This window comes from Vitis riparia, chromosome 19, assembly GCF_004353265.1.
Source record: "Vitis riparia cultivar Riparia Gloire de Montpellier isolate 1030 chromosome 19, EGFV_Vit.rip_1.0, whole genome shotgun sequence".
Lineage (NCBI taxonomy): Eukaryota > Viridiplantae > Streptophyta > Magnoliopsida > Vitales > Vitaceae > Vitis > Vitis riparia.
Window position 1 is genome coordinate 23,487,806 of NC_048449.1, and position 23,729 is coordinate 23,511,534.

General features: G+C 33.3%; 2 protein-coding genes across 3 annotated transcripts in view; both read left to right on the forward strand.

Annotated features, from left to right (window-relative positions):
• LOC117908350 (probable disease resistance protein At5g63020) overlaps nt 1-19,963 on the forward strand; it is a 23,612-nt gene extending 3,649 nt beyond the window's left edge. The window contains exons 4-5 of the mRNA XM_034821938.1: nt 12,243-14,778; nt 19,879-19,963. Coding sequence (XP_034677829.1) covers nt 12,243-14,778; nt 19,879-19,963 — 2,621 coding nt within the window. The remainder of the gene's footprint in view (nt 1-12,242; nt 14,779-19,878) is intronic.
• On the forward strand, nt 19,867-23,659 carry LOC117908532 (probable disease resistance protein At5g63020). 2 transcript variants are annotated; one of them, XM_034822167.1, is made up of 2 exons: nt 19,867-22,689; nt 23,469-23,659. In XM_034822167.1, the coding sequence occupies exons 1-2, from the start codon at nt 20,002-20,004 to the stop codon at nt 23,547-23,549; spliced, it is 2,769 nt and encodes a 922-aa protein (XP_034678058.1). In that variant the 5' UTR covers nt 19,867-20,001; the 3' UTR covers nt 23,550-23,659. The 2 variants fall into 2 exon arrangements, with proteins under 2 accessions (XP_034678058.1, XP_034678059.1); XM_034822168.1 differs by having other exon boundaries at nt 19,868-22,689; nt 23,464-23,659.
• The last annotated feature ends 70 nt before the right edge of the window (nt 23,660-23,729 follow it).

The following is a 23,729-nucleotide window of genomic DNA, read 5'->3' on the forward strand; positions in this document are numbered from 1 at the left end:
AAGCTAAAAAGGTTTAAAATGATGACCAAAAAACAAATATCTCAATTGCCAATGGAAGAGGAAAGTGAATCTACTAAGCCCGTCTGTATAGTCTTCATGTTCTATAAACTTTTCAAATTTATAGTGATGTTATACAATAATGTTTGATTATAGTTAGGCTTGTTACTTAATATTTTTTAAAATTTCAAACCTATTGAAGTGTGTTCAAAATAATAAATTGCACATATATATTTTTTTTTTTAGTTTACTATATTATTATCAATCATGTGTTTTAAGTGAATTAGATATATTTAATGTAGTGATATTTGATTAAGGATGAACCTTAAAGAATTTTTGAAATTTTAAGTATTTTTGAAATTTTAGGGATTTTATACGTTTGAGTAGAGTTAGGTTTGTTACTTGATGTTTTAAAATTTTGGGAACCATTAAAGTATGTTCAAAATAATAAATTATATATTTATAATATATTTAGTCTTCTCTATCATTATCACTTATGTGTCTAAAGTAAATTAAATATATTCAATATAACGTCATTTGATTAGGGATAAGTTTCAGAAAATTTATAAAATTTTAGGGATTTTTGGAATTTGGAGGATAAGTTTGAGTAGGGTTAAGTTTGTAGGGATCATTTTATTTACTTTTGAAGGGATGAGTTATATGCTATACAATATTCTTACAAAAAAAAAGACTTTATATTAATTAGGAATTAAGATAGAAGACAGGAAATACATAGCAAGATTTATATTCTTATTTAGTTTTAAAATGTGAGTCTTACATTTCTCGATATTATTTATTTATGTTTTATAAGCAAGGCACTCATATTTTAACAAATTTTTATTTAATTAATATTTTTAAAATTTTGATAAATATTCTTATTTTTAACAAAATATTTGTCAATATCTCCTTGAAGCCACCAATATTGAAAATAAGAAGTTCAGTAGTTTTCCTAATTTATTATCTAAATAAGCCTGAAAACCTACAAACCAACAATTGAACTAACCACAACTTGTTAGTTAATTAATAGCCTAATTATTATATTAACATTATAAGTGTTATAATAGCACTAGGGTCATGATCAATATATTGACCAACATGAAAGTGATATATAGGCCTTCGAAAATAAAATAATATTGTTGAATATTTAATTATAGATACAAAACAACAAGTAGACACCTAACCACAACTTGTTAGTAAAATAAAAATAAAAAAACCATCCAAAACTTTAAAACTTAAAAAAAAAATAATGAAAAAGTAAACAAACAAGCATTAAGCATATATTTTTCACAGGCTCTCTTCATGTTTATTCTATGAAAACACTTTCAATCTCAAAGCATATTGGATAAAAACTTATGATCTATAAAATTGTATAATATCAAAAATTAGAATGTGTTTGATAATAATTTTAGAAAATGTTTCTAATATTTCCTATACTTGAAAAATAAAAGTTTTAAAGCGTTAAAAAATTAGAAACACTTCCTAGTTAAAATTATTATCAAACATACTCCAAATATTACATCAGTAGTAGGTTTAAGGATTTAGTTATCTCATTTGACATCTAATCAATTTTGAGAGAAGTTAAGTAAAAAATTCACTTATATGATTCGAGTCATACTAATCTCGAGTCAAAAACAATCTTAGGCTTACTTTCTATATCAACACCAAATTTTAACTAATATAATTTTGGGTTTCCTTCTTGAACTAATGCCAAATTTATAGCCTAAACAGTCTTAGGCTTACTCCTTGATGTCAACCTTAAATTGCAATTGTTAATTTACAATTGTTCAGTCTTCTTTCTTATTCGGGTTATAAAGGAGACCATAAAGCCCTTTTAAACAAGTTAGAGTGCTTGGAATACATCAATGAAATTTCCATTAGCCTTGAAGCTACCCTTTTCTGCCCTAACATTACTCAACTCTCACAGACTAAAAAAAAATCAAAGTTGAAAATGGCGGGGACAAAAGGATTTGAATCATATAATATGGTTCACTCAAAATTCCCAAAGCATCAATGCTTCTACAGCCTTTGTGAAGTCGAGCTAGAGTGCTGTCATGAGTTGTTGAACTTGACATTTCTTATCGATGCTCCAAGCCTTCATTCCCTACGGATTGTGTTCTGTTGTTCACTAAAAGAAGTGATAGAAGAGGAAGCCATTGGTGATTCAGAAATAAAACAAGATTTGGGTGTATTCTCAGGACGGACTACTCTACCTTAATCGGTTTAAACTATCAAAGCAAAGGAGTATATTATATATGAAAGAGCCTACCATTTCCTTCCCTAAAATAGATATATGTGAATTGATGCATTATTGTGTTGATCTTCATTAAAGGCAATTTTCTTTCTGGTGAAGAAAGGTTTAGCCACTAATAATAGCAAGGAATGACTTCTTCATCATGTTTGACAACTAAGAAAATGATAGAAAATATACTGAGAGATCTAAGAAGGAAAAATTCAAGTTCTAAATAATCTCCAAAGTGACAAAAAGCACTCCTATAACTAACAACTAACCTATTTATAGTGTTTCAAATACCAAGTGGCACGACCTCCTATCAATAAAACAGCTAAAATACTCTAATAATATCTTAATAGTTCATTGTGTTATTTGAATCTAGGATTGCTCTATGAGTTGCCGGGCCATGATTGAACTTTCCATAATCATTTAACTCATGCAATTAGAGCGTTCTTTTTCATATAAAGTCTTTTATTCATTAGTACTTTCAAAAGTAGGTTGTGTGAGTGTAAGCTCTCTGAAAGAATAGTTTAAATCCATACAGCCAAATAATTTCAATTAGTTCATTTTATAAAATTTGTCCTCTTAATTATTCAATGTCAGACAAATAACTTGTAATAGATATAGGATTCATTGCTACATAATAAAATTTAATTCATAAAGTTATTTGTATGTCATGACACTATATAACACCATGCTTTACAATAATATAACTACAACAATCACATTAATCATGAACATAAGGATCATATTATAGTTCTTTCATTGAACAACATATTAGCATGATCAATCACAAACAAGTAAATAAACATGTATACTAGACAAAACTATCTCTTAAGATTCCCATAATCACATTTCTAAATTACTAATAATAAATTTGTAACTTTCATAAAATCATGCAATAAATATAATTAAAATTATAAAATATTGAAAATATATGTTGATATATCATTCATATACATATATATTTTAGTTATCCATAAGATCAGGTAATAACTAAAAATTGGTAAATATGTCGCATAATCCAAAATTGGTTCAATTGTTAACAAAACTTTATACAAAAATAATTATTTTAGAAAAACAATTTGGATGCATAAAATATAATAGATATAAGCACTAAAGAAATTATAAAATGATAAGCACATACTTACTTGATCCATGATACTAATAACACTTCTGATGCGAGTCTAATTCACCTTGTTAATTATTTTTAGTCAAGATTTTTAACTTACTACTCTTATATAATGGATGGGTCACTTGTGTGGTGTATGTTATTATATCTAAAACAACCAAAAGCATAAGAATGAAAGTGTGACTTGGGACCTTAACTTTATAGAAAAGGTTTATAACTTTTAGTCTTCCTATCAAAGACCACATGAGAATTATAGTCATTATTTACCAACATTGTGTATAAATTAATATATAATGATTGGTTACCAACTTGAATACATTCAAGTAATTGCGTGGGTTACATTTTTTCATCTTCCTCCATTAGACATAAACTTTGTATATAAATTAAATCTCATAATGATGGGGTTATAAAAGTTGTAGCACTAAATTATTGTAAATGAAATTTTTTTAACTCCTCATTTATGATTTTAGTCTTCTATATACAAGACTCTTCGTTGCCCCATCAATTGTTTCACCAACCTATCAATATAAATTAAGAATCTATATTTACATAAATATAATTATGAATGGTCACTCGTTATAGAATAATGATAAAAATAATGTTCACTGTATTTTCCATATAGTCTCTATGTCAATTTGAAATTAAATAACATGGTTGGTACTTTGATGCAAATGCTACGCCACCAGCAGGCGTGAGGACTCATAGTCACATGTGAATAACATATAAAAACTCAAGATACCAAATCATAATTACACTTCTATGATTAAAAAATGATTTTTTTTACATCAAAATTGATTTTTTTTAATTCCAAATAATCAATTATAATCATGCATCTCATATTTAATCACACACTTTGATAGGAGATGTAACATGGAAAACTACAAAGAAACCCTAGATGTAAAAAACCACATATCACTAATTATGGGAAAGTACATGGAATTACCTAATCAAATGGATCTATTCTCTACTATCTTATATGAGTAGAACCTACACTCTTCTTTCATATTCTCGATATAACACTCTCTTGTACTTCTTGATAAATCCCTCGAAACCCTTATTAGGTTTGATGCCGTTGAGTCTCGTACCTCTGTGATACCCAATAAATACATACTTTCAAGAAGGATCTTGAAAGCTTGAAAGATGGGAGACTTAAGTTTAATAAATGGAAATATTCTTCAAGGCTTCCAATTTTTCAACCAAAAAAAAAAATATTTTTCATATTTCCACACACTCAAGTAAAAATAATTATAAAATAGTTTTAAAAATAATTTAAATTTCATGCACTCATAAATTAAACGTGGTACCTAAGATGGTTAAAGATAGTACTTATATTATTAAAATATAATACTTAAATTATCAAAAGATAATACTTAAATTATCAAAGGTAAAAGTGTATAAAATAAATAACTATTTTTAAATAGTTATTTGAAATTTTATTTTATAAATTAAAATTCTTATTTTATGGTTTTTTTGGTATAAGGGTATAAAAACACACTTTTCTTAAAAAATGCTTTGGACAACAAATTTATTTCTTTATTATTTTCATCATAACGGGTGTCATAACTCTTGGATTTTGTAAACAAAAACGTTAACCCTATGTTCATCTTCACCTGTCCCACTGGAAATCCTCTCACCTATTTTCTTATCCTGATCTCTTCTTTGCTTCATTTCCAACTCTTGTTTTCGCCATGGATTGTATAAGCCTAATCTTGGATATTGCTACCCGCTTATGGGATTGCACTACATAACAATTACATAAAGTCCAATACCCAGCAAGGAAACGCTTTCCCTCATCATTATCTAGCTCACACTTGTCTTGAGAAATTAAACTCGATACCAATCTTCTTGTTACAAATTTGGCTTGTAATTATCAAGTTGGTTTTTTGGTCCTTCAACATAAAGAACTTAATTACTCTTAGGACATTTGGGTAAGCTAACGGAACCTTTGCCCCCAACAAGAGCGGTAACACCATGCCCCAAAGTCACCATACCACCATTGAACTCTTTAAAAGTGGTGAAAAATGGCTCATCTCCCATCATATGTCCAGAGCACTCACCTACGCCATACCTAAGGTCACTTTTCTTAGCCCACAATTAATCACTTGACTTTTGAAGATGTGCCTACATGACTCCTTCCTTTCTTAGAGTTAGTGTATGATCTACCCTTCCTAAGATTCAAAATTTGTTATACAATATATATAGTTAAACTCATTATATAAAGAAAATATTAAAACAATATTTTAAAAAGCAAATTAATTATAATTATTTTATAATTAAATGCAAAATTTTATTTTAATTGATTACCAAAAATATGAAAATTATGTAATTTTCTTAATAATGTTTTTAATATTATTAATAATTAATTAAATATTAAAAAATTATACATATATCATAATTTATTTTATATTGTTTAATACAATTGAATTAAATGGATCATAATTTTAATTTTAAAATTAGACATATTATAATCAAATATCATAATATTAGATGTAATTTAATAATAAATGTACACTTGTAAAATTCATATTTTTATCGATGTATACGATATTATTATCAAATATGATAAATCATATTATACACATATCAAATTATTTAATAAAACAACTTAAAAATATCATTATACTTTTAATTACATTTTTATGAATTTTTTTTATATTTTTTTTCAAAATATCCGCCGATATATCTCCGATGTATTCGATATATCCGTAAAATCGAAGTACCGATATATCCGTGATTACCGATATTTTCATGTTTGCTCTACTACAAATAGTGTACTTTAGGGGCTTATTTTGAGGTTGATTTCCTAGAAGAAATATTTCCACCCATGAGAGTTTCAGGCTTACTTATATAACCTAAATTTCTTTTATCTCCAAAGGCTTCCCCATTTTTAATCATTTCATTTAAAAATTTTGAAGTAGGGTGAAGCACTTCATTTTGACTACTAAATTATTTTTTAATCCTTCTAACTCTAAATTTAATGATTTATTCTTTTCAAAGACGAGAGGATATTCAGATTCAAGTAACTTAACTTTTTCTCGAAAGTTTTGATTTTCAATTTTTGGTTCATTGACTTTATTATCCAAATTAATTTTATGAGATTTACATGAATTTAAAGTTTAATTGTGAGAGTTTCTTTTATTCAAAGTCTTCCTTAATTTCATATTCTCATATTTTGTTTCATATTATATGCCTCTTGGAGGTTATCAATCTCTCTTTGATTCTCATCACTTAATTCAATAGGACTCGCAATTTTAAGGGATGAAGGTAGTGTGACAAAGAAGGCAACAAGATTATTGTTATCTTTGCTTGCATTGAACCTGTGGAGTCATGGTCAATGATCCTGGATTCACACCAAATCACTTGCATTGCTTTCTTATTCATTTCCCTTTTCTTTTTTTCTTTTTTTCTTTCTTTTTTTATTTTTTTTTATTTTGAGTAGCACAATCTGTTACAAATTGTTCTTCCCCTCCATAATTAAAACACTCAAATTGCAATAATTTAAATTTATAACCCTATTTTATTTTTCTTAAAAAAAGATTTCTTCCCTTTCTTTGAGTTATCCTTTGTGTTTTCTTTATACCATGATGAAGTGAAGGAGTAGGACAACTCCTTAGATGCTCACGGCTTCAGATCTTTTGGTGCACTAACTGAGGTTGCATGTGACAATGTCACAAATGTCTGGTCTGTATAGATCAACTCTTCAGGTTTTCTAAAGCAAAGCCATAAGCGCAATTTTTATCTTGATCTCTTCTTGGATACTGTAGTAGCTTATGGGAGTGCATGGACTGCCAAGCCTGAACTGATCTTTGGGAAACACAATTGCTTATAAACATACAAAGATAAATTATTATTAATTACTTTCTCTTAATTGGAATCGTTCTTTGGGCTCTCAAATATTAGAATTATACTCATAGTTGTTATGAGTTATATATTCTATTGTGAATTGTTTTTATTCACCCTATGTCCATGTCGCATGTGTAGGGAATTAAACCGAATTCCCAACCCGTGAGAAACAAAAAATTAGAGAAAACACACGCCAAAGAAAAACAATCACACGCACAAGACAGTATTTACATGGTTCGGCAATTTGCCTACATCCACGGAGTTGCAGGGATATCACTATTATCAGGGAAGAATACGGAGTACAACCTAGCGATTATAATATTCTCTATATATATATAACACGGCAACCCCACCATACTAAAAAACCCTAATTACAAAATGTGGTTCCACAATGGGCTAAACGGGCCCAACAAGCCTCAATAAATCTCCCAGTAAAAAGCCATGCAATATTATTCGGGTCGGGTCATCAAACCAGATCAAACAAAACTAGGCTACACAAAGCCCAACAAATCTCCCACTTGGAGACTAGTCCAATCACCAACATCAAATCGTTATCCTCCAAGAAACAATCCCTCATCCCTACAACTCATCCTCCTGTCCTCAAGCTAGAAGACCAATTGAAGCTGTGCACAGCTTCAACTTCTCAATAGTGACACCCTTAGTCAACATGTCTGCCGGCTTCTTGATCCACAAATCTTCTCAAGTATTACCAGTTTATCTTCAACAAGATAACGGATAAAGTGGTATTTTGTTTGTATATGCTTCAACTTTGAATGAAAAGCCGAATTTTTGGCAAAAAAAATTGCACTCTGACTGTCACTGTGTAGAATGCCCATCTCCTGCTTCTCACCCAATTCATCTAAGAAACCATGTAGCCAAATCATCTCCTTTCCAGCTTCAGTTGCTGCAACATACTCAGCTTCTGTAGTAGACAAAGTAACAATCTTCTGTAGATTTGAAGCCCATGATATAGCTGTACCACCTAGAGTAAAAACAAACCCAGTAATACTCTTTCTACTATCAATATCACCAGTAAAATCAGCATCTACATAACCCTGTAATTTCAAACTTGCACCTGTGAAGCAAAGACATGTATCTAATGAACCCTTCAGATATCTTAAAATCCACTTGACTGCCTCCCAATGCTGCTTTCCAGGCCTACTCATGAATCTGCTCACAACTCCCAATGCATGTGAAATGTCTGGCCTTGTACACACCATAGCATACATCAAGCTGCCAATAGCTAAGGCATAAAGCACCTTGCTCATATGGTCCCTTTCTTCTTTTGTCTTCGGTAACTGTTCTTTGCTTAGTTTGAAATGACTCCCCAAGGGTGTGCTCACTGGTTTAGCTTCATTCATATTGAACCTGCTGAGAACTTTCTTCACATACTCTGACTGTGAAAGCTTCAATGTACCATTAGCCTTGTCTCTAATGATTCTCATACCAAGGATTTGCTTTGCAGCTCCCAAATCCTTCAGTGCAAATTGTTTAGACAATTGCTTCTTCAGATTATTAATCTCCTCAATGTCAAACCCTGCAATAAGCATATCATCCACATACAACAGTAATATGATGTAAGAATTGTTAAAAGACTTAATATAGCAACAATGATCAGCTTCACATCTCTTGAACCCAATTCTATGCATAAAACTATCAAACTTCTTGTACCACTGTCTAGGAGCTTGTTTAAGGCCATACAAGCTTTTTCTCAGTTTGCAGACTAGATTCTCTTGTCCCTGAACAACGAACCCTTCTGGCTGAATCATGTAAAGGTCTTCCTCCAAGTCACCATGAAGGAATGCTGTCTTCACATCTAACTACTCAAGATGTAAGTTTTCTGCAGCCACCATTCCCAGTACAAGTCTGATTGTTGACATTTTCACAACTGGAGAAAATATCTCTGTGTAGTCAATGCCCTCCTTCTACTGGAACCTTTTAACAACTAATCTGGCCTTGTAACGTTTGCTACCATCATGTTCATTCTTTATTCTGTATACTCACTTGTTGTGCAAAGCCTTCTTTCCTACTGGCAATTCAGTCAATTCCCATGTCTAATTCCCTAACAAGGAATCCATCTCATCCTTCATGGCTAACTCCCACTTGCTTGAATTCTGATCTTGCAAGGCTTCATCATAACACTCTGGCTCACCACCATCAGTCAACAGGAGATAATTTAAAACAGGTGAATAACGCTGCGGAGGTCTAATGTTCCTGGAAGATCTGCGAACTTCAGCTACAGGTATACTCAAATCTACCTGTGAATTTACATTCTCCTTATCTTCTTCACCTCCCTTCTAGACAGTACTTTCAGTCAATTCATCTAAGTTGACAAACTCAGATTTCTTTTGATCTATCTCTGTAACATCTGACACTACAGTTGACCTGTCCTTGTACATAACCTGTTCATTAAATATCACATTTCTACTTCTGATGATTTTCCTGTTTTGTTCATCCCAAAACCTATAGCCAAATTTCTCATCACCATAGCCAATGAAAAAACATATTTTTGACTTTGCATCAAGTTTACTACGAGCATTAGAATCAATATGAACATAAGAAACACAACCAAAAACTTTTAAATGTGAAAACTTCACCTCTTTACCGCTCCAAACCTCCTCAGGAAGTCTGAACTCCATGGGAACTGATGGTCCTCGGTTTATCAGGTAAGCTACAGTGCTAACAGCATCAGCCCAAAAAGTTTTTGGTAGTCCAGCATGCAACCTCATACTTCTAGCATGCTCATTGAGAGTTTTGTTCATGCGCTCAGCCACACCATTCTGCTGTGGTGTCCCACGAATGGTCTTCTCCATCCTAATTCCCTATGCAGCACAATACTCACTGAACCCTCCATCTATGTACTCTCCTCCATTATCTGACCTCAAACATTTTACTTTCAAACCTGTTTCTGTCTCAACAATGGCCTTCCACTTCTTAAAAGTTTCAAATACATCAGATTTATTTTTCAGAAAATAAACCCATACCTTTCTACTTGAGTCATCAATAAAAGTGATGTAGTACCTTGAACCTCCTAGGGATGCAACCGGAGAAGGCCCCCACAAATCAGTGTGTACTAGTTCCAATTTTTCAGCCTTCGGTGTCCTGCCAGTTTTCAAGAAGCTCACCTTTTTTTGCTTTCCTAAGATGCAACTTTCACACATGTCAAAATCAATGGACTTCAATTTTGATAGTTTTCCTTTTGACAGCAACATCTTCATCCCTTTCTCACTCATGTGACCAAGTCTGCGGTGCCATAGGCTTGTATCAGTACTTGCATCAGCAACTGCAATTGTGTCTCTTGGACATGAGGTCATATACAGAGTGCCAGTCTTCTTTCCACGAGCCAATACCCTAGCTCCCTTTGTAACCTTCCAAGTACCACCAACAAATAGTATTGCATGTCCTTCATCATCAAGTTGTCCAATAGAAATCAGATTCCTCCTCAGGTCAGGAATATGTCGAACCTTCTCTAGTAACCAAACAGACCCATTGGGCAACGATATCCGAACGTCTCCCAGACCCACAATATCCAAGGCTGAACCATCAGCCAAATACACCTTACCAAAATCACCTGCAACATAATTCTGTATGATTTCTCGATGTGGAGTGGTATGAAACGAAGCTCCTAAATCCAAAACCCAATCATCAAGTGGACTGTCTACTGCAAGAAGTAATGCATCCTGTACCTCTTCTGTTACAGCATTAGCAGAATCATCTTCATTCTTCTTCTTAGGCTTTTTGCATTGCCTTTTAAAGTGACCTGTTTTCCCACAATTCCAGCATTGTACTTGTTGGCTTGATCTAGATTTGCTTCTGTTCCGATTAGAATTTCTGGAATTTGATCTACCCTGATTTGAATTTCTGTTATTACCTCTGCCTCTTGTCTCAAGGTTTAGGGCAGAACCATATCCTAAGGTTTCACCTGCATCTCTTTGGCGAATCACCTCAGCCAGAATTAAATCTCGTATATCATTGTACTTGAGCTTTTCCTTTCCCGTAGAATTGCTTACTGCCATCCTCATTGCCTCCCAACTGTTTGGCAAAGAAGCCAAGACGATCAGAGCACGAATCTCATCATCAAAATCAATTTCTACAGACGACAATTGATTTGTGATTGTATTAAATTCATTCAGATGTTGTGCTACTGATGCATTCTCTGCCATCTTCAAATTGAACAATTTCTTCATCAGATGCACCTTATTGTTTGCGGACGGCTTTTCATACATACCGGACAAAGCCTTCATCAGATCTGCTGTGGTCTTCTCCTTTACAACATTGTGTGCAACAGACCTAGACAGAGTTAACCTAATAACTCCTAGAACCTGTCTGTCAAGAAGCGCCCATTCCTCAGCCTTCATACTCTCAGGTTTTGTCCCCAAAAGAGGCAGATGCAATTTCTTCCCATAGAGATAATCTTCAATCTGCATCCTCCAATACGCAAAGTCTGTGCCATCAAACTTTTCTATTCCAGACGCCTTTCCTGCTTCCTCTGCCATTGTTCCCACTCAAACCTAACCCTAGGCTCTGATACCAGTTGTAGGGAATTAAGCCGAATTCCCAACCCGTGAGAAACAAAAAATTAGAGAAAACACACTCTAAAGAAAAACAATCACACGCACAAGACAGTATTTACATGGTTCGGCAATTTGCCTATGTCCACGGAGTTGCAGGGATATCACTATTATCAGGGAATAATACGGAGTACAACCTAGCGGTTATAATATTCTCTCTATATATATAACACGGCAACCCCATCATACTAAAAAACCCTAATTATAAAAGGTGGTTTCACAATGGGCTAAACGGGCCCAACAGGCCTCAATAAATCTCCCATTAAAAAGCCATGCAATATTATTCGGGTCGGGTCGTCAAACCAGATCAAACAAAACTAGGCTCCACAAAGCCCAACAGCATGCCCATCACAGCTTTATGCCACTCAAGAAGTATAATATTTCTACAAATGAATTGGATTTTGTAAACAAAAACGGAAATCCTCTCACCTGTTTTCTTATCCTGATCTCTGCTTTGCTTCAATTTCAGTTCTTGTTTTCTTCGTGGATTGTATTAGCCCAATCTTGGATATTGCCACCCGTTTATGGGATTGCACTGACAAGCGGGCTGTTTATGTCCGGGAGCTCCCAGAAAATCTCATCTTTTTGAGGAATGCAATGGAGAAACTCCAGAATGTCTATGAAGATGTGAAGGACAAGGTGGAACGTGAAGAGAAACTTCAGAAGAAGCGTACTCGTGTGGTAGATGGCTGGCTCCGCAATGTAGAAGCCATTGAAAAAGAAGTGAAGGAAACACTGGCGGAAGGTGATGAAGAAATCCAGAGGAAATGTCTGGGAACCTGTTGTCCCAAAAACTGCCGTGCCAGCTACAAGATTGGGAAGAAGGTACGTGAAAAGATGGATGTTGTGGCTTTAAAGAATAGGGAGGGCTTAGATCTCAGTGTGGTGGCTGAAACTTTGCCTAGTCCTCCCGTGATCCTGAGGCCTTCGGAAAAGACCGTTGGCTTAGATTTGTTGCTTCGGGAGGTCTGGAGCTTCCTCCAAGATGACAAAGTGGGAAGTATGGGAATATATGGAATGGGGGGTGTGGGGAAAACCACCCTCTTGAAGAGAATCAACAACGAGTTCCTCCAAACAGGCTATGAAGTCGATGTAGTCATTTGGGTTGTTGTGTCCCAACAAGGGAACGTGGAAAAGGTCCAGGAAACCATTCTCAATAAGTTGGAGATTGCTGAATACAAATGGAAAGATAGGAGCGTGCATGAAAGGGCTGAAGAAATAATCAGTTTCTTGCAAACAAAGAAATTTGTGCTCTTGTTAGATGATATATGGAAGCAGCTTGATCTTTTGGAAGTGGGGATTCCTCCTTTGAATGATCAAAATAAGTCCAAAGTAATATTTACAACACGGTTTTCAACTGTGTGCCACGACATGGGAGCTAAAAGCATTGAAGTTGAGTGCTTGGCATGGGAGGAAGCTTTTTCTTTGTTTCGGACCAAGGTAGGAGAAGACACCTTAAATTCTCATCCAGATATACAAAAGCTTGCGGAGATTTTTGTCAAAGAGTGCAAAGGCCTTCCACTTGCCCTCATTACAGTTGGAAGAGCAATGGCCGAAATGAAAACACCGGAGGAATGGGAGAAAAAAATACAAATCTGGAAGCGCTATCCATCAGAATTTCCAGGTATGGGGGATCGTCTATTTCCACTTTTAGCATTCAGTTATGATAATTTATGTGAGGACACCGTCAAATCATGCTTCCTTTACTGCTCTATATTCCCCGAGGATTATGAAATCCCTTGTAATCAACTCACACAACTTTGGATGGGGGAGGGCTTTCTGGACGAGTACGACGACGTTTGTGAAGCAAATGCTAAAGGAGAAAATATTATGGAAAAATTAAAGCTTGCATGCCTGTTGACGTCTGGTGAATCTCACGGACGTGTGAAAATGCATGATGTCATTCGTGATATGGCTTTGTGGATAGCTTGTGAAAATGGGAAGAAGAAGAACAAATTTGTGGTAAAAGAGCAAGTTGAATTGATTAAAGGCCATGAAATTACAAAATGGAAGAACGCACAAAGGATATCAGTTTGGAATAGTGGTATCGAAGAATGCATGGCACCACCACCTTTTCCTAATCTTGAGACTCTGTTGTCAGTGGGTGGATTGATGAAGCCATTTCTAAGTGGGTTCTTTAGATATATGCCTGTCATAAGAGTGCTGGCCTTGGTAGAAAACTATGAACTGACGGAGTTACCTGTGGAGATTGGTGAATTGGTTACATTGCAGTATCTTAATTTATCACTCACGGGAATAAAAGAGCTACCAATGGAGCTTAAGAAATTGACAAAACTGAGGTGCTTGGTATTGGATGACATGCTTGGGCTTAAAACAATTCCACATCAAATGATATCAAGTCTTTCATCTTTGGAATCGTTCAGTTTTTACAATTCTGGAGCCACCATTGGAGATTGCAGTGCCTTATTACAGGAGTTAGAGAGCTTGGAACACCTGAACGAGATATTCATCACACTTAGAAGTGTCACTCCTGTAAAAAAATTACTGAACTCTCACAAGTTACTAAGGGGCATAAATCGGCTACATGTAGAATCCTGCAACCACCTGAGCTCACTCAATGTGTACCCTTATCTGCAGAAACTTGAAATAAACATATGTGATGACTTGGAAGATGTGAAAATCATTGTGGAAAAGGAAAGGGGTGGGGGATTTGCAGCATATAATGTGGTCCAATCAAACATGGCAAAGCACCAAAACTTCTGCTATCTTAGTCATGTAGCGATATGTCATTGTCCAAAATTGTTGAACTTAACCTGGCTTATTTATGCTATACGCCTTCAATTCCTTAATGTTAGTTTCTGTGATTCAATGGAAGAAGTGGTAGAAGATAAAAAGAATGGAGTTTCAGAAATTCAGCAAGAGTTAGGCCTATTCTCAAGACTCGTGTCTCTCCATTTGTCTTGTCTACCAAATCTAAGGAGAATATATAGAAGGCCTCTACAATTTCCTAGAATATATATATATATATATATATATTCCAGGAAGTCCCCATTTTGTAGACCCATATTTTTTTCATGTGTGTCCTCACTCGATGGCAAAGCTCTATTTTATCGTGAAATTTTGACTTTTGAAAAGTTGAAATAATCGCTTATTTTATTCATTTAAAAAAAAAAGTCTATGCAACTCCTTATTTGAAAAACAAATTAGTCTACGAATAAGAATGGATTTGGAGGTTATGTTATCTATCAAAAAAGTACGATGATAAACCCTAACATCCTCTAAACCCAAATAAATATGATTTCTAATAAGCAAGTAAAAGAAAATTTGACATTTTATTAGTTAATTAATAGATACTTGGCAAATGAATAAGGTACAATGTAAAAAATGGGGACATGATAAAGGTAGATTACAAAATATACAAGATAATGAATAAGAAAAAGACACAAATTAATGTATTAAACTAATTATTTCTAAAATAGAACACCTTTCATTTAAAAGAATTGAAGAGAACTTATTTACTTTCTTTCTAAACTACAACACATTTGTAAAAGAATTCAAGAGTGAATATGTATATTAAAAAAAAAAAAAAGTGATTTCCAATTCAATGATTTCAATTTATTTTATTTAAATCAGGAAATTTCAATTTATTTATAAAAAAATATTTGATTTACTTTTTATTTACAAAAAAACCTTTAAAGTAACTTATTTACAATGAAATAATTTTTATTTACATTTTTTAGAAAAAGAATTATTGGATGCAATTTTGTTCAAAGAAAAAGTTCCAACTTGACTTTAATTATATGAAAGTAATTTTTACAATTTTTAATTAGAAAAATTAATTTTTATAATAAAAATATCTCAATTCCACTTCTATTTACAAGAGAAAGACTTTCACAATTTTTATTTAAAAAATGATTTTTATAATTTTATTTGTAAAAAGTAAATCCCAATCCAAATTTATTTATAACACATACTTCACTATTTTTATTAAGAAAGTAAAAATGCTTTTTACAATTTTATTTACAAAAACATCATTTTTATGGTTTTATTTAAAAATTATTCTAGATTTTTATTTTTATTTTTGGTAAGTTTGATAACTGAAAATTCATTTTTATAAAATCAAACTACTGCATGCACATATGAACAAAATAATAAAACAAAATGAATCTAAGAAGCCAAGTCTAAAGCAATGCCCTATATGCAAATTAAACCATCCATGTCCAAATATGTCAAATGAAGGCCCATTAAATTGTCCATGCCCAAATAAATCAAATGAAAGCTCAACTAAAAGCCCACCAATAGGCCCAAGTCAATAAAATCTATATACCAACAAACAAGCCCATGGGCACTGCAAAGCAAGCTGAAACTGAAAGCAATATACATCTCTAACCCAATAACCAAAGACAAATCCCAAAGAGCTCAAGCCAATAAATAATAGGTATTTAGATTAAAAAGAATGCTTACCCATTTCACGATTCCCCTGTTTTTCCTTTATGAATTAATCTTTTTTTTCCAACATTATAAACAAACAAGCAAATCACAAACAACAATTGATACACCAACACTCTCCCAAACGAGTTATTCAATGCAAGTCACATGCAAATAAAATAGCACTCCCCAAATATGATATATAAGATATTGCATCAACACAAACATTTATTTTCACATGCCCCTTGACAATGACACCAATTTCCCTAACGTGAAAAACCTTTGAAAAGATAAAGAAGTCATAGGCCTCAAGCAATCAAATAATTCACTATGAAAAAATATTAGTTAAGTACAAGGTTTTACCTACCCCAAGCCTTCTATCTTCTCCCGCACCACTTGCCTAAAACGTTCAAGCTTTAGTTTCCACCTTTCTTTTTCCGAAAAATATTTAGAATCTACTCCAAGCTTTGATCTTGACCTTTTCTTGAGTCGCACAAGAAGAAACTTAGGTTTTACCCCAATATGTTAAATATTAGAGCAATATGAGAGCTAAGATGAAAAGCACAATGAATCAATCCATTTGGAATAAAGATTTATCACTCAAAATTGATTTTCTCACAAAGAAAACACTCCTTGATTTGATAAGAAAAACTTAAAACTTAAAAACAAGGTCTCTCACTTTCACAGTTGTCCTCATTACTGTTGGAAAGAAAGTTTAAGTACTAGGGTTTTAAAACTCATCCAATGATTGAGAATGATTTGGAAAAAGATGAAGGATGTAGATGTGATTGAATTTGATTGATCAAAGAAGAATAAAAGAACTGGGTACAACAGAGACTATTACCCTTAAGTTCGCTCAAAAATCGATTCAAAATATATAAACACTATGTTTTGAACTCCTTAAGCAACCACTCCATTTTTTAATAAAATGATAAGAGTTTAAAACATATATAGTTGATTAATATTTACCATTATCCAACACCTCAAATGCACTTACCAGCTCCTCTACTCATCTTCGAACATGAACAATTTGGAAAAGACAAGTGTTCAAGGGAAAATTTGGAAAGTATGAGTTAAGAGACACAATTAGAATTTTGACCTAGATTGTCAACACAAAAATGCACTTACAAAGCCAATTTGTCTTGTTTTGATAATTGATGAGAGAGAATTGAATGTGATAAATAGATGGGAAGTTTCACAAATCCAAGAAAATGAATCTTATCATGCCAAGAGAAAATGAATAATGTGCACAAATTAATTATATATGCAATATGCTTTTGAGCAAATTAAGATTAACCGATCTCATCTGCCCACCTTCAAGATATATATGCAGTACTCAGTCTTAAAGTTACAAACCAGTATATCCAAACTCTACATTGGAATTGTTGTACCCAAAAATTCGAAATGTATTTATATGTGCATTGAAAGAAAAGATCGGCATTAATGGAAAAGAGGAAATCATAGTAGTGGTGAAGGATCCCTTACTCTTCATACCGAAGAAGAAAACAAGAAAAAATGCCACAAGTGGTGGGGTCTTAACCCAAAAAATATTTAATGTTTTCATAAACGTATCAGTCATTGAATCGAAAAAGTTATCGATTATAATTCAGTGGTCCAATTAGCAGTTGAATTTCAGTAGAATCAGTGATGTCATAAATATATAGTTTATATATTATTAAAATTTAAAATAACAAAAAAAATAATATATATATATATATATATATATATATATATATATAAATTAAAAATCAATAATATTAATTTTTATTTTGATATTATTAAATATAAGTATAAATACATTGATATTTTGAATTTTACTAAATGAAATATGTATAACATTTAAATGTGAATATATTCAAAAGGAAAGAAAAATTGATTATCAAATTTTAACTAATTTTATAATTTTATAAAATATTATATTATTTTATTTAATATTATAAATCTTTTTAGAAACATATACATTTTTTTTCATTTGTCGTGTTAAGCAACAAAGTGTATGCAGCTAAGTGGCAGTCCATGTCTTTCTCTCTCAGTTAGAGGTCTACAACTCAAATCCTCCAGGGGCCTTATATACATAACTTACCCCCCCACACCAGATCTGGATAAGAAAAAAAAAGGCCCTTGGGCTAGGCTTTTGCCTTTTACCATTTAATTTGGGCCTCTTGGAATAAAAAAAGAAGGAAAGTTGGTTTTAAATTGGGCCCATTTAATAAAAGAAGACCAGGGATCGAACCGTTCGATTCATGTGGAACCGCTGGTCCAAACGGTTCACTCTTCAATCGCTCGAAGAACGAAAAGTCCACTGGTTGGACCCAATTTAATGAAAGAAGAGCAGGGACTGAACTATTCATTTCATGTGGAATTTTTCCCTTCTTTTTCCCCACGAAAGCTTGAATATTTACAAGGCAATAATTAAATAATTGTTAAAAAATCTTAGGTGATATTTGTTTTTTTACTTAATTTTAAATAGAATTTTAATATTTAATAATATTAAATATTAAATTATTTGTTTTTATAATATTTTATTTATATTAAATATTAGAAGATAAAGAGAAATTAACTTTATAATAAGTCATAAAAAATAAAAATAAAAATTATTTAAAATCTAAAAATAAATTACCTTTAATAAAAAGCTAAAAAAATAAACATCATCTTAGTTTCTTATTATATGAAGTAATGAATTAAATATGGTGGGTAGTGGTTGGATCAGTTTTATAATCTCAAGTTTGAAAGGGTTTTTGTAGGGGGGCTGCTTGAAAAGTTGAGAAGCCATCGAAAAGGAAGTCCATAGCTATAGCATAGAGTGGCTTGACAACATCATGCGGTATACATCTGCCACGTTACTTAATTTTTATTTCATTTATTTTATTGGCTACGAAAATGCTACAACACTGAGAAGGCTTGAAGTTATCATTTCCCTGTCACGATTGCATTACTGCTTTACTAAATAATTGACTTTTTTACCTTAATCAATCACTAACATTTGACCTGGGGTTGGTATTAGGCCAGAAAATTAATGTAGAAAATTAGAAATTGTTGAAAATTTGCAGTCATCTAGAAGGGACCAAAGTGAGACAACATACAACGAAGCAAAAAAACAAAACAACAAATTCAATAAACAGTCCACAAAATCGGCTCACCATTTGCTTGCTTTCTCATTGTATTTTACAGAACCTAATTTTATTTTTTATTTTTACGGTTCGCCGTCCAATCACTGGTTCGGACGGCTTGTAATCGGTTCAATTAATCGCCCAACGGTTTAATAGGGAGGACAGAATTGAAAAGTCCACCAATTGACCAATCGATCCGATCCAATTTTCAAAACATTGAAAGCAATGAGCTTATTATTGAATAAGAATTTAAAAAAAAAAATTCAACCTTTGATTTCTGAGTCTTATGGTTGAAAACAGGGAGCTGATATTCTATTGAATATCTAATATCTTAATTCAAAGGATAGAAAACTTCGCAGTGGAGCTCAAGAATTTGAAAAAATTATGCTGACACATAACATGAATTCACTTCAACCACTTCCATTTCAAATAGTGGAGATGGCTAGATATTTAACAAGAAGTGTATGAACCTGGTCCAAGTATCCCCTGTACTGAACTTGACAAAAACACTAGGAGAAAGGGAAAAACGTTAGTGCTGGCCCTGGTGGGGCCTGACCTAAAAATAATGCGTATGAAATTAAACATTTGACATTATTATATATTCAGCGCATCTCTGATTTTCCATGGTTACTTTTCTCCGGCATTCTTCACCCCTGACCTCTCAGACCCATCAACTGTTTTACTATTCTGATTTCCTCTTTGCTTTCAATTCTAACCCTTGTCTTGGCCATGGATTGTGTGACTCCAATCTTGGATGTTGCCACTCGCTTATGGACTTGCACTGCCGAGCGTATTGTTTACATCCGCCGTCTCCCCCGAAATCTCAAAATCTTGAGAACTGCAATGGAGGAACTCAGGAGCGTTTATGAAGATGTGATTGAAAGGGTGGAAAGTGAAGAGAAACTTCAGAAGAAGCGTACTCGTGCAGTGGAAGGCTGGATCCGCAGTGTAGAAGCCATGGAAAAAGAAATTAAGGAAATATTGGAAGAAGGTGATGAAGAAGTCCAGAATAAATGTCTCGGAACCTGTTGTCCCAGAGACTCTTACGCCAGTTACAAGCTTGGGAAGAGGGTATCTAGAAAGATTCGTGCTGTGGCTGCACTACGAAGCAAAGCAAATCATTTCCACGAGGTAGCTGTCCCTTTGCCTAGTCCTCCGGTGATTGAGAGGCCTTTGGAAAAGACTGTAGGCTTAGATTCACCTTTTCTTGAGGTCTGGAGATGGCTCCAAGATGAACAAATCAGAACTATTGGAATATACGGAATGGGGGGTGTGGGGAAAACCGCTCTCTTGAAGAAAATCAACAACAAGTTCCTTCAACCTAGCCATGATTTTGATGTTGTGATCTGGGTTGTCGTCTCCAAACCAACAAACTTGCAAAGGGTCCATGAAACACTTCGGAATAAATTGGAGATTCCAGATGGTAGATGGAAAAATAGGAGCGAGGATGAAAAGGCTGCAGAAATATTCGCTGTCCTGAAAACCAAGAAATTTGTGCTCTTGTTAGATGATATATGGGAGCCCCTTGATCTCTTGAAGGTGGGAATTCCCCTTTCGACTTTTGGGAATATGTCCAAAATAGTATTCACAACAAGATCTGCAGATGTGTGTCGAGATATGGAAGCTCAGAAGAGCATTAAAGTGGAGTGCTTGGCTTGGGAGGAAGCCCTTACTTTGTTTTGGGCCAAGGTAGGAGAAGACACTTTAAATTCTCATCCAGATATACTAAAGCTATCGGAAATTGTTGTCGGAGAGTGCAAAGGCCTGCCGCTTGCTCTCATTATCATCGGTCGGGCAATGGCAGGGGCAAGAACACCTGAAGACTGGGAGAAAAAAATAAAAATGTTGAAGAATTATCCGGCAAAGTTTCCAGGTATGGGGGATAGTTTGTTTCCAGTTTTGGCATTCAGTTACGATAGCCTACCTGATGAAGCTGTCAAATCTTGTTTCCTGTATTGCTCTTTATTTCCGGAGGATTATGAAATCTCTCCTCAACATCTTATCGAACTTTGGCTCGGAGAGGGGTTTCTGGATGAATATGACGGCATACAAGCAGCAAGAAATCAAGGAGAAGAAATTATCGAAAGGTTAAAGGACGTGTGTCTTTTGGAAAATGGCAGATCCCAAAAACAAGAATATTTGAAGATGCATGATGTTATTCGTGATATGGCGCTATGGTTAGCATCTGAGAATGGGAAGAAGAAGAACAAATTTGTGGTAAAAGACCAAGTTGGATTGATTAGAGCACATGAAGTTGAGAAATGGAATGAGACACAGAGGATATCATTATGGGAAAGTAGAATTGAAGAACTTAGGGAACCGCCATGTTTCCCCAATATTGAGACCTTTTCTGCATCAGGTAAGTGCATCAAGTCGTTTCCAAGTGGTTTCTTTGCATACATGCCTATCATTAGAGTTTTGGACTTGTCAAACAATTACGAACTTATTGAATTACCTGTGGAGATCGGCAACTTAGTTAATTTGCAATACCTTAATTTGTCAAGAACAAGTATAGAAAACATACCGGTGGAGCTCAAAAATTTGAAAAATCTGAAGTACTTGATATTGGATAATATGAATTCACTTCAACCACTTCCATCACAAATGCTATCAGTCCTTTCCTCTCTGCAATTGTTCAGTATGTTCAACTCACCCTATAAGGGAGATCATAGAACCCTTTTAGAGGATTTAGAGCAGTTGGAATACATTAATGATATATCCATTGACCTTACAACTGTCTTCTCCGCCCAAGCCTTATTCAACTCCCACAAGTTGCAGAGCTCCACAAGACGGCTACGATTATTTAACTGCAAGAGTCTGAACTTGGTCCAACTATCCCCTTACATAGAGACGCTTCATATATCCTTCTGTCACGCATTTAAAGATGTGCAAATCAGTTTGGAAAAGGAGGTGCTGCATTCAAAATTCCCAAGGCACGGGTATTGCTTGTACCACCTTTGTCATGTATCTATATCTTGGTGTAGTAAATTGTTGAACTTGACCTGGCTTATTTATGCTCCAAACCTTAAGTTTCTATCGATTGATGACTGTGGGTCATTGGAAGAAGTGGTTGAAATCGAAAAGAGCGAAGTTTCAGAACTTGAACTGAATTTCGACCTTTTTTCAAGACTGGTATCTCTCACTTTGATTAATCTACCAAAACTAAGGAGTATATGTAGATGGCGGCAGTCCTTTCCTTCCTTGAGAGAAATCACTGTGCTTGGGTGTCCAAGAATAAGGAAGCTGCCATTTGATTCCGACACTGGAACTAGTAAGAATTTAGAGAAAATCATTGGAGAACAAGAATGGTGGGATGGCTTGGAGTGGGAGGACAAAACCATTATGCACAGTCTCACTCCATATTTTCGAACAACGCAAAGCTCAAAAAGACTAGAGTTCCCATTCATCCCATTACAGGTAATTTCTTTTTCTTTTTTTTTCCTTCCTTTTTATAAATAATTATATTTTTAATTTTTAATTTATATTATTAATATGGCCGAGACAAAATGTGCATTGTGATTGTTTGAGTCGGTCTCTAAAAATATTATTTTAAATTTTCAAATATTTTAGAATAATAGTTTTGAGCATGTGATCTCATTCATCCAAAGACATATTTGCAAGAAGGTAATATCGTCTAGCTCATATATGCGGTTTGTATTTTATGTAATATTTTTTTATCCATAATTTATATTTAGAATATTATAGGTTTTGAATCCATAATGCATTTGGTTATCAAGTTCATTAGGCGATTAATTTACAACGATTTTACTTTGTCTATATCATATATAATCAAAAACTCTAATGTTATGTTTCGTTTCCGAAAAGTACTAAAGAAATAAACAAAAATATTAAGGAAAATGATTTTCTTATGTTTGATTGTATCATAAAAAAAATAAAAATAAAATTATATTAAATATAATTAAAATTAGTTAAAAAAAATATACGTTTTCGAGTTATTTAATCTTTATTTCAAAGAGTTAAAATAAATTAAATGAATTTAAAGAAACATATGAAAATAATTTATTAATTTTAAATTTAGCTTTTCTTTTTTTTTTCTTTTTTTCTATTTTTTCTTTTTATTTTCTTTCCCTTATATTTTAATTACAAGAAAACTTTTAATAATAGTAATAAGCAAAATAATCAATTGTGGTTATGATTGTTATTTATTTATTTATTTATTTATTTTTGTAGGACAGACATATTTCAAGATTCCCCAGATGTATTTCAAGATTCTTACAACCTCCTTTCGGCCACGTGGATGTTTGATTATGTACTGACATATTTCTTATTGAGTATTTCTTATTTGTGAGTTTGCATGTTTGTGGTGTGTCAATTGTATCAACAAGAAAAACTCAAATTTATGATAGCCTTTTGTTCATATATTGCATATCTAAGGTTTTAGTTTGTAGGGTTTGATATTGTCTTTAGTATAGTTTTAAAAATCGGACGAATATCCA

Coding starts and splice junctions, on each gene's coding strand:
- LOC117908532 (XM_034822167.1), top strand. CDS start 20,002: ATGGATTGTGTGACTCCAATCTTGGATGTTGCCACTCGCTTATGGACT. Junction 22,690..23,468: donor TCCCATTCATCCCATTACAG/GTAATTTCTTTT, acceptor TTTGTAGGACAG/ACATATTTCAAGATTCCCCA.